General features: G+C 41.9%; 1 protein-coding gene across 1 annotated transcript in view; it reads right to left on the reverse strand.

The window, feature by feature from the left end:
* cdh11 (cadherin 11, type 2, OB-cadherin (osteoblast)) overlaps positions 1 to 15,674 on the reverse strand; it is a 74,652-nt gene that overhangs the window by 15,332 nt on the left and 43,646 nt on the right. Inside the window, exons 3-7 of the mRNA XM_058059062.2 lie at positions 8,344 to 8,628; positions 8,118 to 8,257; positions 6,994 to 7,288; positions 4,662 to 4,781; positions 1,621 to 1,788 (exon numbers count right to left, since the gene is read on the reverse strand). Coding sequence (XP_057915045.2) covers positions 1,621 to 1,788; positions 4,662 to 4,781; positions 6,994 to 7,288; positions 8,118 to 8,257; positions 8,344 to 8,482 — 862 coding nt within the window. The 5' untranslated portion in view covers positions 8,483 to 8,628. The remainder of the gene's footprint in view (positions 1 to 1,620; positions 1,789 to 4,661; positions 4,782 to 6,993; positions 7,289 to 8,117; positions 8,258 to 8,343; positions 8,629 to 15,674) is intronic.

Raw genomic sequence — 15,674 nt, forward strand, 5'->3', positions numbered from 1 at the left:
AAATGTTTGATCGAATGTCGACTTTAGAGGTTGTCTATATGACTAAAAGTGCTCCACATGGATGCTCTGAGATATGATTAAGATGTTCCACATACAAATACATCGGATTGATCCAGTCACTTCACATTTACCATCCTGTCAATCACAAATTCTTTGCTCAGCTTAGCGTTTTTGCTTTTAGCTTCCTGGGTGCCCTCATTCCACTCCATGCTTCCACGTCTTTACCTCTCCTTCCCCCTCACCTCCTCCTCCTTCGCCCTATTTCTTTCACGTCTACTACCTCTTCAGCCTCTTTTCTCCTCCTGCCTTCCTCCATTTCTCCCCTCGCTGCACCTCCTTTGCCTCTTAATCCTCATCTATTCTCATTTAACCAGGACTCATACAGTGTATACTTTATATGTGTTTCAATTCTTACTCTTCTATGCAGACCCAAAGTGTTTTGTATTCCCATCATCTTTTCAAGACAGGGTGTCTTTTGTGCGGCTGGATTGCAGTCATCATCTTTTTGGGGGTGATGAGGTGGCAGCGCAGTAATCCTGCCAAGCAGTGTTGAGTAATTGATATGTGCCAGTGGAAATGTGACAGCTATCAGGCTTAAAAAAAAATTATATATATATATTTTGTAGAGTCTTTTTGGAGTCTTGGCCTTTTGTTGCTGTGAGCGGAGGCAGATACAAATGAAGATTTTTTTTTAATTCTTCTTCCTCCCTGCATTGAGCATCCTAACAACAACTACTGGATAATTAGCTAAAAGGGAGACAATAGCAGTGACAGCGACGCTTTGCGGAACCTTCAGGCTGAATGTTTTTTTTTTTTTTTCTAAAAGCGACACAAAAATTGCAATCGTCTTTGTGATTTTTCCGAGTGTATTTTTTTCCTCATTTGTGGGCTTTGCTGCCTCTTAAAAGTGTTAAATATGTAATTGGTGTCCTCATTCGCACCATCTGGAACATTCCTCTGGCAGGTTCTCCGTCTGCTTGCAGTTTTTTTGTACAAACCTTCCGACAACATGTGTGCTGCGTACATACACGCTGTATGGCTCATCAAATTTAGCACCTTATCGTGGGGCAGACATTTTTTTTCACCCCTTTGATTTGAAAAACTAGAGAAATTGATATTTATTCATTTATCTGTACAGTACAGACTGAATTTTTCACATGAGCACTGATAAAAAATAAACTAAAAACATTCTACATGTCGTTTATTGCAGTCTAATATTGCATCCTGTGAAGATATAAAATTTAATGCACAAAACAACCATCAATATGCATCATATGATGCACACGGAGCAATGAACAACTTCATGCTCTGTCTCCTTTCTGCTCTTAGTACATTTAGTTTCATGTGAAGCTTTACCAGAAACATCTGGATGTCATTGGCTGACATTCTCAGCGTCTTAGATATCTGCAACATAACTGGAAAATAACACCTCACTTGCACTCCGGTGTTTGACATTTTGGAAATACTTGGTCTGGATTTGCAGCTTCAGTTAGCTGCGATGCATGCTGATGGCTAAACCATTAGTGTGGTTAAAAAAACAACAACAACAAAGATAAAGCATTCATGTCCAGGTTTAACACACACACACTTGGGTGCATGAAGATTATCTAATGTACTCACTCTGTGGGAACTTTGGTGGGTTGTCATTCACGTCGGTGAGGCTGATCTTGACCTCGGTGGTCCCCGATAGTCCGCCCATGTGACCGCCCATGTCTTTGGCCTGGATGACCACATCGTACTCCTGGCGGGCCTCACGGTCCATGTTTGGCAGTGCCGTGCGGATGATACCTGCGTGCAGACAAAAGTCATTTTTACACTTAATGCAAGATGCTAGCTGCTAAACGCTAGATCATACTGTAATAATGACACTGCAGGAATGCGTGAATTGTTTTTGTGTCTTTTGTTAAAGATGCAAGAACGTACAAAGTACATGACTGATTTAATTGAGGCCATTATATGTTGGAATTTTTTATTTATAATTTTTTTTTAAAGTTCTCTATGAATAATACATGATTCCTAACAATAACATCCATGCAGGAGGTGGATATCTATGTATTTATGCCACTGGCTGTATCCCACTTTTTATTATTTTATTGTGCATCTTCCTACATAAATGCACTTTCTTGTTGCATTTTTCGACTGTATGATACATGTTTATATACCACTACGCCTTGTTTATTATTTATAGCTTTTTTTATAATGTGTCTTCTCACTTCGAACGCGAGAAGACTTCCTGTGTACCCAAACTGTGTTGTTAAATCTGCATTGTGAAGGTGCTGATGTAATATTAAGGTGTGTTCTGTGCACCACAAAGTGCCCTTCAGGTTGATGGCAGGTTTCACCTGAAGCGAGGATATGATTACATGTTTGATTCATCACGTTTGTTGCCATGGATACCAGGCCGGAGCACATCAGTGATGTGTGACGTGACCTCTAGAGAGGGGGAAAAATAACTAAAATATACATATATATATATATATATATATATATATATATATATATATATATATATATATATATATACACACACGCACAGTATAGATCCATCTCTGGACACACTTTGTAGCATTTTAATGTGTTTTCCTTCAAAATCAACTTGACTTTTAAACAAGTGCCAGATTATTTTGCTCCATTTCATAGCACTGATAATCTTTGATGTCAGTTTCATTCAGGGAAGGGGCTGTTGGTCGTGTTAATGTTTTTTTTTTTTTGATAGCGTCAGGCCGGCTGCTGTGTGCATATCTGCTGCATTTGTGTGACAGCATGCAAAGCTGATAATCTCCAAACCAATTAGAAATGTGAGCTTTGGATGTGAGCCAGTCAAATAGCCAACACTGCTGTGATTAGCTAAGATTTACCCTGCACAAATCCAACATCACACCCCGCCCTCAGACGCTCTCTGAATCAGCTTCATCACCGCTCAGTATGACCGGACATCCATCCATTACCGAGTCCCCATGACTAGAATTTTTAGCAGTCGATTCTTACAAAAGGCTGCACGGTGAGCGAGTGGTTAGCGTGCAGGCCTCACAGCTTGTTCAATTCCACCCTCGGTTATCTCTGTGTGGAGTTTGCATGTTCTCCCCGTGCATGCGTGGGTTTTCTCCGGGTACTCCGGTTTCCTCCCACATTCCAAAAACATGCTAGGTTAATTAGCGACTCCAAATTGTCCATAGGTATGAATGTGAGTGTGAATGGTTGTTTGTCTATATGTGCCCTGTGATTGGCTGGCGACCAGTCCAGGGTGTACCCCGTCTCTCGCCTGAAGACAGCTGGGATAGGCTCCAGCAACCCCCGCGACCCTCGTGAGGATAAGCGGTAGAAAATAAATGAATGAATGATTCTTGGTCGAGTGGTTAGCGCGCAGACCTCACAGCTAGGAGACCAGGGTTCAGTTACACCCTCGGCCATCGATGTGTGGAGTTTGCATGTTCTCCCCGTGCATGCGTGGGTTTTCTCCGGGTACTCCGGTTTCCTCCCACATTCCAAAAACATGCTAGGTTAATTAGCGACTCCAAATTGTCCATAGGTATAAATGTGAGTGTGAATGGTTGTTTGTCTATATGTGCCCTGTGATTGGCTGGCGACCAGTCCAGGGTGTACCCCGCCTCTCGCCTGAAAACAGCTGGGATAGGCTCCAGCAACCTCTGCGGCCCTAGTGAGGATAAGCGGTAGAAAACGAATGAATAAATGAAGAATTTTACACAAAATATACAACCAAGGGCTGCACGGCGGATGAGTGGTTAGCGCTCAGGCCTCACAGCTAGTAGACCTGAGTTCAGTTCCATCTCAGTGTGGAGTTTGCATGTTCTCCCCGTGCATGCGTGGGTTTTCTCCGGGTACTCCGGTTTCCTCCCACATTCCAAAAACATGCTAGGTTAATTGGCGACTCCAAATTGTCCATAGGTATGAATGTGAGTGTGAATGGTTGTTTGTCTATATGTGCCCTGTGATTGGCTGGGGACCAGTCCAGGGTGTACCCCGCTTCTCGCCTGAAGACAGCTGGGATAGGCTCCAGCACCCCCGCCACCCTCATGAGGATACGCAGTACAAAATTAATGAATGAATGATTCTTACAGAAAAGCAGAGCGTTCCTTTCCGATTGGAGGTTCCTTCACTAGTGTTTTTGCAGTATGTCCTTAAAAGCAACGGAGTAGGTATGGATGTGAGTGTGAATGGTTGTTTGTCTATACATATGTGCCCTGTGATTGGCTGGCCACCAGTCCAGGCTGTACCCCGCCTCTCCCCCGAAGACAGCTGGGATAGGCTCCAGCACCCCCGCCACCCTCGTGAGGATAAGCGGTAGAAAATTAATAAATGAATGAATGATTCTTACAAAAAAAGCATAGCGTTCCTTTCCTATTGAAGGTTCCTTCACTAGTGTTTTTTGCAGTATGTCCTTAAAAGCAACAGAGTGATCCCTTCAGAATGAGCGCATTGACTAGTATTTTTGCCCCTGTGGTCCTTAACTTTCTGAAAATGTGTCCCCCAGAACAATTTAGTTGAGTATCTCTGTCTTTCATCATCCTCAACGAACCACGACGGGTACATCTCTCTCTCTTATAGATTGTGCAGGTGTCCCTAATGTTGACTGAAAGTACCTAATGTTCCTCTCCCAAGTGTATCGTAGTGGAACTCAACCAATGTTTCTTCATCCTCACCTGTCTGGGGCTCCACAGAGAAGTATGGCTGTCCCTGCAGGATGCTGTACACCAGCCGGGCGCTGTTACCATACGTGGGGTCGTCAGCGTCTGTAGCCGTCACCTGGATCACAGACGTACCTGCAGGACATGAAAAAACAAGTCAGCTTTAAGTTGGTAAGAAAGCGTGTTTGATTCACTCGTCTGCACACATGAAGAAGCTTTCAAGCTGATTCTGCACAGTCGGACCACCATCATCAATGCCTCTTAGCATTTTATCTTTACAAGACGGGCCTGGTGGCAAATATCTCTCACCAAGCAGCCATCTTTTTTAGGCTGCTGTGTTAGCACAGTCTGCCTGCAGCAACACCTCCACTTATCTGGAATTTTAATTTCAAGCAGACAGACGTCCTTCTGAGTTCTGAGGTCCACAAGGGATCCGAGCTCAGTTAGTGACATGGTTCCCTCCTGTGGTCCGGGCTCATGCCCGACTCGTGTGTTCAGGTTTCACGTGGTCGGACAAGCTTGAAATGGAATCGCTGAAACGTCCTCTCAGAGGGTCTTTCTCTGAAAGCACCGTCCTTTCACAGACACGAATTCTGCAACCCCTTAAGAGTCCCCGTGACCGCAGCCAATCCGGACTAGATAGTCTATCAATATCGGAAGCTCTTAGTCAGGAGACTCTGAGGGGCATGTCGAGAGTTTGATTCCTTTTAATGTATGGGCTAATGGTGCGGTCGTGTATCTGCCTCGTGGTCACACTTCCTGTGGTCGGGTTTCCGTGACAATCAATAAATGCCTGACGAAGACTGATGATGAGCTCTGTCACTGACTTCATTAACACATGCCACTCAGTGAAGGAAGCGCAGGAGCTTGTTTTTCAGATTGCCAGATTGCTGTTCATACCTGCTTTGGCTGCAAGACTGCAATATCTACAATACTGTTCTGTCCAGGGAGTCTAACAAGAGTAATTCAAATCATATCTTTACTGCTGTTCAGTCCAGTTGGATGTTTGAGTTGGTCACCTGTTCAGACACACTCTCAAGTTCTTGTTTTTTTAATGCACAAGATTAGACACATGCAATCCAGAAAATGATATGTAAATGTTACACTTAGGGGGGAAAAGTGGGCTAATAAATTGACAATAAAACATAAATACTGTGGATTTCAGAAAACAACAGATGGAATGATACAGCACTCTACAAGAAGCAATGAAGTCTGTAAAATTAAATAATTAAAAAAAATTTTTTTTTTTTTTACAACTACAATGATGAAAATGGTAATATTAATGATGATATAATAATGGTGATAATAATAATAATAATAATAATGGTAATGGTAATGATAAAGATTCTAACAATAATGATAATTATGATAATGATAATAATAATAATGGGCGGCACGGCGGTCTAGTGGTTAGCGCACAGACCTCACAGCTAGGAGACCAGGGTTCAATTCCACCCTCGGCCATCTCTGTGTGGAGTTTGCATGTTCTCCCCGTGCATGTGTGGGTTTTCTCCGGGTACTCCGGTTTCCTCCCACATTCCAAATGTTCCAAAATTCCACATATGAATGTGAGTGTGAATGGTTGTTTGTCTGTATGTGCCCTGTGATTGGCTGGCGACCAGTCCGGGGTGTACCCTGCCTCTCGCCCAAAGACAGCTCCAGCACCCCCCGCGACCCTCGTGAGGAAAAGCGGTAGAAAATGAATGAATGATGAAAATGGTAATATTAATGATTAATAATATAATATATATATATAATATATGATTATAATAATGGTTATAATAATAACAACAATAATGGTAATAATGCTAAAGATTATAACAATAATGATATTACAATGATAATAATAACAGGGGAAAACAAGACTGTGGCATGAAAATGATAAGCTTTGGCTTCAGCCTACTCCTTTTGGGCTTGTGATCAGATAGTTGAATACAAATGTCAATAATGGAAAGTTATATTTTGATTGATGTAAGAAATGCACTGTAATGTTTCATATATTCAAAAAAAAACAACCCATAATATCCATACGGAATATGAGCTGATAGAAATACACTTAAAGACGTTTTTTATTTAATCTTAAGAACCCGTCCTGACTGGGGAGCCTATAATAGCTAGCTCAACAATATGTAACCAAGGTAACCAATCGTCCTTGACAATGTAAATCTTTATTTATTATTTATTCTTCTAATTTCTATATTTTGTACTGTCATTCTGTCTGAAAATGGAGCTGCTGAAATTTCATTCTATTTATGTAAAATGACAATAAAGGGCATCTGATTCTGATTCTAGAGGCTACCACAGGCTAGTGCTACTATTTGACAAGATCTGCCCATCTCCTACTCACCAACGTTGGACATCTCAGGCACCCTGGCGTAGTACGGCCCGTGGAGAAACTCCGGAGGATTGTCATTGATGTCCTGCACCTTGACGATGAACTCCGAAGGCGGCTCCAGAGGTTTGTTAGTGTCCCTGTCCACGGCCTGGGCGGTGAGCGTGTACTGGGCCTGCTGTTCGCGGTCTAACGTTTTGGTTGCGTGGATGTTCCCCGTCTTGTCGTCAATCACAAACGTCGTACCCGCTCCCTCGCCGGATAGGATGTACTTGATGTTGCCGTCGCCCGAGTCGACGTCGGAGTGGAGCTGGAAGAGGAATGATGGATGAAGGGATGGAGAAAAGGTGGGTGAGACAAATGGACAAGATGGACACAGTCAAAGGTCATCTCCTTCAAGAAGGAGATGCTTCCTGACAGAGATGGATGTGTTGTTGTTTGTGTGTGTGTGAAATAATACACGTTAGATTTAAACGTCTGTCATCCAGCTCGTTATAATTAAACTCTTGTTCTTCCTTTATGACCATGAAATATAACACTGGCTAATCCTTTAGCTCACTGAGTCATGTTGTTGTTGTTGTGCAGTGATGCAGGTGATCACATCCCTCTTGGATGCAATAAAATAGACAGTACTTTATGAAATAATTATTGAAATAATTAGTAAATAAAAATGTTTTGATAGCTACCTTTTAATAAGCATATGGAGTAATAGTTTCATCCATTCATTTTTTATGCTGCTATGCCTCATTATGGTTGCAGGGGTATGCTGGAGCCTATCCCAGCTGAATTTTGGGCAAGAGGTGGGGTGCACCCTGGACTGGTCGCCAGCCAATCACAGGGCACATATAGACAAACAACCATTCACACTCACATTCATACCTATGGACAAATTGGAGTCGCCAATTAACCTAGCATGTTTTTGGAATGTGGGAATGTTTTTGGAACCGGAGTACCCGGAAACATGCAAACTCCACACAGATAGCCGAGGGTGGAATTGAACCCTGGTTTCCTAGCTGTGGGGTCTGCGTGCTAACCACTCGTCCGCCGTGCAGCCTATTATTATACATAGCAAATAATAAAATAAAATCATATTCCTTATTAGGTTGAAAGCTACTAGACTGGAGACTTTAAAAACTCACCCTGCCCACCAGAACCGGGTCAGGTCCCGTGTACTCCTCGATGACGAAGAACTGATTCCAGACCCAACCTCGTTTGGACCTGTGCAGAACCTGACCCTCCTTGCCTGCCCTCGGTCTGTGTCTGTGCAGCGACATGTGACCTACACACACACACAAATTAAATTCCAAGACCCGTTTGGGGTCTTGACTTAAGGTTTTGACTGCGGTGGAATCGAACCCAACCTACCTGCACGTCTGTGTGAGCGATGGCCGGTGGACGCGTCCCATCTCCGGCTTGCTGATGCCAGACTACAGAGGGCACAAAGTCCCACGAGGAGGACCAAGACCCTCAGCAACCCAACGTCTTGCCTCTTCATCGTCATCATCAAAGCCAACCTCAGCAACCTCACACTTGGATGTGGCCTCCTCCAGACCACTCCGCCTCCTCTGGGGTGACTTCCTGTTTGGTGAAGGGAACCGGCTAATTCTTTAGCATGTGACCCGCTCTTCTTCTTTCTCCTGGCACGTAAGTCTGCAAGAAAACAAGCAGTTTGGTCACGTTCGTATTCATGATGATTTGTCAATTAATCCCCCAACACAGACGTGGAATTGTTACGCAGCTCTAATTAGTCCGTCAGTAAACTCATTAGCTTCAGGAAAATCCTCTTCAGAAAGATGTTAATGCTTATTAATAGACAGCCAAACACTGTATCTTATAACAATATGATAATACAAATATTTGAAAGAAAATGGCCACTTCATTAGGTACACACTCGAACTTGATCCAACTTCCTCACATTTTTGTTCACGTGCATCCACGTGCAAGTCACATGCACCCCGTATTTTTGTGTATTCACTTCTTTGTTAACTTTATATTCACTATATTGCAGTTTTTTTTATAATTTCCACCTGTTGCTTTGGTTACAATTTGTGGATTTAATGCAACATTGTATTTTTGTAACTTAACTTACAAATGACTAGAGTATGAAGACAGTATGAGAAAATGTAGGTTTTAAAAATAAGTCGAAGGCATTGTGTTTATTTATCTGTAATTCTACTTATAGACACTAGTGGGCGGTAGAGTAAGCTCTTGTTGGTTAATCAGAGCCAATATTACTTACAGGTGTGGTGGTCATGTGACCGCCAGGACGCCGGACATGGAAGCTAAGTCGCAGTCGCGATACCACTGCAACATGCTATATATGAATACAGATCAAGTTAGAGGGGAGCATTTTTGAACAATGGACTCGTGGAGTGTCATTCAATGCCACGGTGAATTGTGACGTAAGTTTAAAATGTCTGCTTTATTGTCCTAGAACGTCTTTTGTGTGTTCGTATGTGTGCTTTATGTTAGCTGTGTTCCCCCCCTTTGGCTTTCTATTGGCTGCTGCTTGATCACATGATTAGCCAAGCAGGAAGCGCTGACAGGTAATCAAACACGACCTCATCAAGTGGCTAATTACCCTGCAGACTTGATTGATGGGACTTGTTGGAGTGTCTTCTTTGCAAGCAACAATAACGACCTTGAAAGCAAGACAAAGTTCCTATACTGGAACCATTGAAAAGTAGGTAGTATTTTTTAAAACAATGAACAAGCAGAAGTTTAAAAAAAGTTTTGCCACTTTTAATATGTTTTCATAATTTTCCATCGCTGTAGAGTAGTGGTGACAAGCATACAGTACTTTAACAATGCTCATTAGTATTGTTTTAATACTTTGGAAGGTGGATTATGCTTTAAATCATAAGAAATTAAATGTTCTTAAAATAAAATGCCTGTTTTTTGTAATTAATTCATGCACACACTCTTTTGGCTTCTACTTTTGAATTTTACCCCCGCTCTGCAGTCATTTTATAATATCCAGGACATCAGAGTTAAATTTTTTTTAAACAGAAAACTTTTGTGCAATTTGTTCTCCTTTTGTTTTTCTTAATTGAGCACATTTTTTCAAGATATCACCCACACATCTTTCAGTACTTTAACTATCTCCAGCAAATTAATGTGTCGAGCAGTGAGGTGTAAATAATTACAACTTTAGCTTTTACAATCTTCTTTGTGTGTTTTCTGCATTCTAAAGTGGCAATTTGCCGTGGCGATACGCGCCAATTTATTTATTTATGACACGCCTGAAAAGCTTGAAGAGTAGTGTGTGTTCTGTTTACATATAAATGACGCATTTGTCACGCGATTCATGACCCAAAATGGTGTGCATTGGCACCAAAAGACCATGCTCCCCGCATGACATTATTTACACCTTGTCAAGTCGCATTTATGTCTAATGCACGACAATAGTATGTGAATAGTCCGTGAAGCATTTGTGGCATTATTTGGTCCCCCATGACGCCACACAACAGCATTATTTATTCTTTTATTTGTAAGCAACCAAGAGAGAAACGGCTCATGGAATAAAGACTAGTAAGTCTATATCTTCTTGCAGGTAGAGAATGTGCAAAGAGCAGGAATGAGGCAATAACTAGGAAAAAGAGGCACAGACATGGAGGGACAGGGGCATTATGATTAGTTATTGACATAAAATCACAAAGATCCAAGACTGCTGCTGATGCTCATTGAGATTTGGTGGAAATATTAACCCATTCATGTGATTGCGGCACGTTGTGTTCATGATTAGTTCATGGGAATATGTGTCTGGTACGTCATTGGCATGCAAAATTTCATACCACTGCAGGCACAAAGTGTGTGTGTGTGGCGGTGATGTCATTGTTTAATTTGCATAATCAGCCTTGATGCATATGCATGCAGTCGTGATGGATTGCACAAACACACCTTCCGCAGATGAGTCCCATAATAATGTGTTTATGACGAGTGCTAACAGGTGGTGTTATTAGTCTCTGAAACTTCTGTATGGAACCACTGACCACTCAGAGAGCACAAATCCGTCAGTCTATCCATCATCTTTAATTTTGAACTTTGAAGTGTACACAGTGCATCACTTTTGTTAAGTAAACTCCATCTTCTATGCAAATAAAGGCAATGCTAATATAAACAATGATGTAGTTTTGAATCTGCATGCACAGTTTAGCCAATATTGAGGCAATTTGTTTTGCAGTCAGATGCTATTCATGAAATAAACATGGCTGTAATTGCCGTTATAATGATATCAGAACATTAATAAAACATCAGCTGCTAATGCTTCAAATATCTCTTTTAAAGCGCTAGAAAACTCACATCGGTAATGGCGTCTGCGCTGATAGATCATAGAAAGCAAGCTGCGGAGGTAGGTAGATAGTACCACATTGATCTGTGGTGGTCCAAATTAATTAGTGGTGAGCTGCCGCAGACAAATGAATGTGAGGTCAGCAGTATCGGTAACATAAAGTAAAAATAAAACACACTGCAGGTAACAATAAAATAATTTATTGCGAGAGTCCAAACACCCGGAGGAACCTTGTTAAAGAACCCACAACTTATTTTCATGGCTCAGAATCTCCTCACGGGTTGTCAAAAGTGTCAACTCGTATGTCGGCAATTAAGCGTCAGCCCAATTTAACGTGTTAACACGAAGGAAGTCCAAAATAAATTGGTAATTTCATTTGACCGCTCATCCTTTTATTCTGAGGCGATGCTGTCACTGTGACAAAGAATATTTTATGGTTGTGTCAGAGTGGCACCTCTCTAATATGAAACGTCACCGTCATAATTGATTTTTTTTTGGGTCAAAAACAAAACAGGAAGAAATTGTGGCTTTTTTTTATTTGAAATATATTTCTTTTTTTCTTTTCATACACGAGCAGACGTGCAAGGGAACTGTCGAGGGAGGCCCCGCTGGAACAAGACGGCGATAACGACTCCCAAGAGTGAGTAAGGCTTTCTGACCCTGCCACTTCCTGTGTCTGAATGCATGATTCAAGAGTGGCATGAGGACACTGAACAATGTTTGTGTGCATCCATACTGTATCTCTGTGTGTGTGTGTGCCCCTCAGGGCCGTGTCGTTGTCACGAGTTGGCCGCGATGTCTGTGATTCATTGAGTAACATTATAGCACTGCCAGGCTGCTAAGTTCTACTGGGAGGGGGGGGGGACTTATGGGACTACGGGGGTGTTCCAGAGGTCTTAGCGGCGGGGTCGCGCCCCCGCTAACTGACACCATGTGTGCCAGTTTGTGTCAAAACTGCTATATGTGTGCCAAAACATATTAGAAATTGTTAAAAGTTGAAGCACGCTCCCCCGTCTGCTGCTGCAGTCTGCTTTTTTCTCTGTCAATTTAATTAACTTATTGTAATTCTGTTCCTGTGTTGTTTTTTTCCGAGATTGCACATTCGGTCACATGATTTTTATTACAGCCTACAAGCCCAAATATTGCACTATTAAAATGAAAGACGACACTATTTCAGCAAAATGTTATATCAGGCCGCAAGAACATCATAATTTATTGTTGAAATGTTAGGAATGCTATGTAAAGGCACACTGTCCAACATGTACACATTTTTCATACTCGGCATGCATTTTGATCTTATTCGTGTACACTTTGCTGCTCTCCAGGTATGCGATGTGTTACATTTTTCAGATTTTCAGTTTTGAAACCTAGATAATGCTGCTGTGTCAAGGCACCGGCTTAAACACATCAGAAACATCAGAGGGTGTACAGGTCACCTCCCGATTTAACATCTATCCATACTAGGGTCACGGGGCTATGCTGGAGCCTATCCCAGCTGACTGGAATAGGCTTACACTTTCATTCATACTGCAAATTAACCCAATATCCATGTTATTGAAATGTGGGGGGGGGGCGGAGTACCGGTACCGGAGACAACCGACGCACGCAAGGGTAGGACATGCCCAAGCGGGCAGATTCCAACCCAGGTCTTCTCAACCAACATGCTAACCCCATTTTATCAATTGCAATTAAAATGACTGTTGTAGCACACTCTAGTTTCAGCCACAACACTCCTCTTCTCTCTTCAATTGCCATTATCCGCTCACTAGAAAGAAGGTAAGCTAAATAATCAACAGTTGTGTTTTGCTAAGAAAAGCGTAGGTTTATTTTCCCCAAATATAATTCTACTCAAAATGCAGGACATTTTGCTTTTGAAAGTTGTGCAGTTTTACTCAAACTGTCGTTTTCCCATACATATATGATCCATAGATGGTTTATCATAATAAACTTAGTCACTTCATCACAAACTAAAACAACCAAAGCAACACGGATAAGAACATCATTTGGCATTGAAACGCAACATGAAATCAGAAAAAGTAAATCCTATATTTTACGATGAAAATGCTATATTTGCCAAGTAATGTAGTCACAAAACATCATTTGACACTAAGCTTGCTATACGAGGAAAGGGATTGCTATGTGTGATCATGTAAATGCTATATTTTATCAGGAAAAATGCTATATTTGTCAAGATAATTGTAGTTTGCTATGTAAATGTAATGCCATTAAAATGCTAGTCGGTCACCCGAATGCCACCATATGCCTCACAATGCTATATATTTTGGTTTGGTAATATTTTGTCATGAATATGCTCCATTTAGCCTCAATTAGGTAATCACCATATTCCACATCCATGTGTTGTTCCCAAATAGCGGACAACCATGTCATTGAAAGGCTTCATCTTTGGTGCTTTAATGGTACGCTAACTAGAAGACGTCACTTCGGTCCTGGACTGCATGCTCCACAACGGTTGTGTAGCTAATAATAGGAACTTGGGTTAGCCGTTTTCTGTCCAAAAATCTGCACAGGCTCCGATACAATGTGTGAGGAGATTATTGTTTTTTGACTGGAGGCAGCATTGCAGAGATTGAGCACAAAACAACTTGCACTGTCCCCTTTAGATGCCCCAGCACCGGGTTTGGTACCCTTATAGTGGGGTAGCACCAGGTGGAACAGATGGGTTTATTTCCCAAGATGAGTTCATGCACACCTGCAACTGCCTGTCGACGCCTGGCCGGCACCACCCGACCAGATGCGAGGTTTTTTTTTCCCTCCTATTTTTATTCTAGGATGATAAAAATGGGGTCATGAGAGGTTTTTAATGAGATTTTCCGTTACTGTCGAAATCCACTCTCCAAAACAAATCCCCCAAGCTACTCTCTTGTAGATGCAAAGCCGCCGACTTCCTTTCTTTTTTTTTTTTTTTCTCCCCCCCAAACGCGCCTTGCTTTGAATTGGACGTGATGTGCGATAAGGCGGCCAACGGGAGAAGTGAACCGGACAAAGAGCAAGGGGAAGGACAGCCAATCACGGAAGAGGGAAAAGCAGATGTGCAGTTTTCTGGAAATGACAAGCTGTCGAGTAGATTTCACGCACAAACGTTGGCCATGTTGAGGATTTAATGTCGGGATCTTCTCAAGAGTTATGGCGTTGCTGCGTGAGCGCTAGAAACGAATGACTGGTTTGCATTTGAACTTTTTCATCACAAAATTACACACATCCATCCTGTCAGCATGCTATTTGTTTTTGTCCTGATTTCTCTTGATGCACGAATACGATGGCATGTTGTTGTTACTTCAACATATGGAAAATATTTATAAACAGATGCCGCTTATTGGAAGAGGACGATTATAGGGACGCAGAGTTGAACGGCGACGCAAAAAGACACGGTGGAGGTTTTGCACGTTCACAACAACTGACTCATACTGGACGTGTGATAAAACTGTTAAAAATAGTTGCGTAATTTAGCTTACACCACCAAACCTGAGGCCTAATTGCTTTTCAATTGGAGGGGATAATCGTGTGTATTTGTGTGATTACAAAGAGCGAGCTCCTAAGCTTTGTTTTGAAGCATCGGTTTAAATTGGTATTAATGATACAATAGCACCGACACACATACCCACTTGGTGTGTGTGTGTGTGTGTGTGTGAGGTCAAGTGGTTGGTGCATGTGTAGATGTAGCTGATTAGCGTTGAGCCATTAGTGTAATTCAACTGCTAATTAGCACCACACACCTGACTAACAGTATAGTAATTGTATGAATATTACATTGAGCGTCCCCGCAATATACCGTCATTGTCCATCTCATCTATTTTGGTCCTAGAATATAAACACAAACAGTCTGGTTCATGAAATAATTGAGTTTCTCCAATTTTAATACCTCGGTGTGAAGTCCCAGTTTCCAGGTATAACTGAACCTCGGTTAGCGTACGCCCCGGTTAGTGTTTTTTTTTCAGTTAATGTCACAAATTCATGCCAACATTTTGAATTTGCGTACATGTGCAGTTAGTGTACAATATGGTTCATATCTTGTTGTGTTATTAATAAATGGTGTGAGTCCTACTGTGTGTATTTTTATCACTTATCGTCATTGGCAGCCTATCCTAGCCTAGCTTGTTACGACATGGAAACGGGAACTGGGAGTCAACTCTGTCGCCCGTCTGACCAACATACTAGTATACGTTATGTTTTTGTGCTGGTCTAGAATTCAAGAAATAATCCATGGCACAATACTATGTTGACTTTCAGTTGCCTTTCAATTCAATCTTCAGTGCTTTGCTGGAATAACTAGCATAGACCAGCTACCGGCATGACCAGCATATGTTGTGTTTTCACGCGGGTATGCTGGTCTATGATGTGTTTTCGCGCTGGTCTATGCTGTTTTCGCGCGGGGTAAGCTGGTCTA

The sequence above is a fragment of the Doryrhamphus excisus genome, linkage group LG20 (genome assembly GCF_037039965.1).
Source record: "Doryrhamphus excisus strain RoL-2023G ecotype Guam linkage group LG20, RoL_Dexc_Guam_v1.1, whole genome shotgun sequence".
NCBI lineage: Eukaryota > Metazoa > Chordata > Actinopteri > Syngnathiformes > Syngnathidae > Doryrhamphus > Doryrhamphus excisus.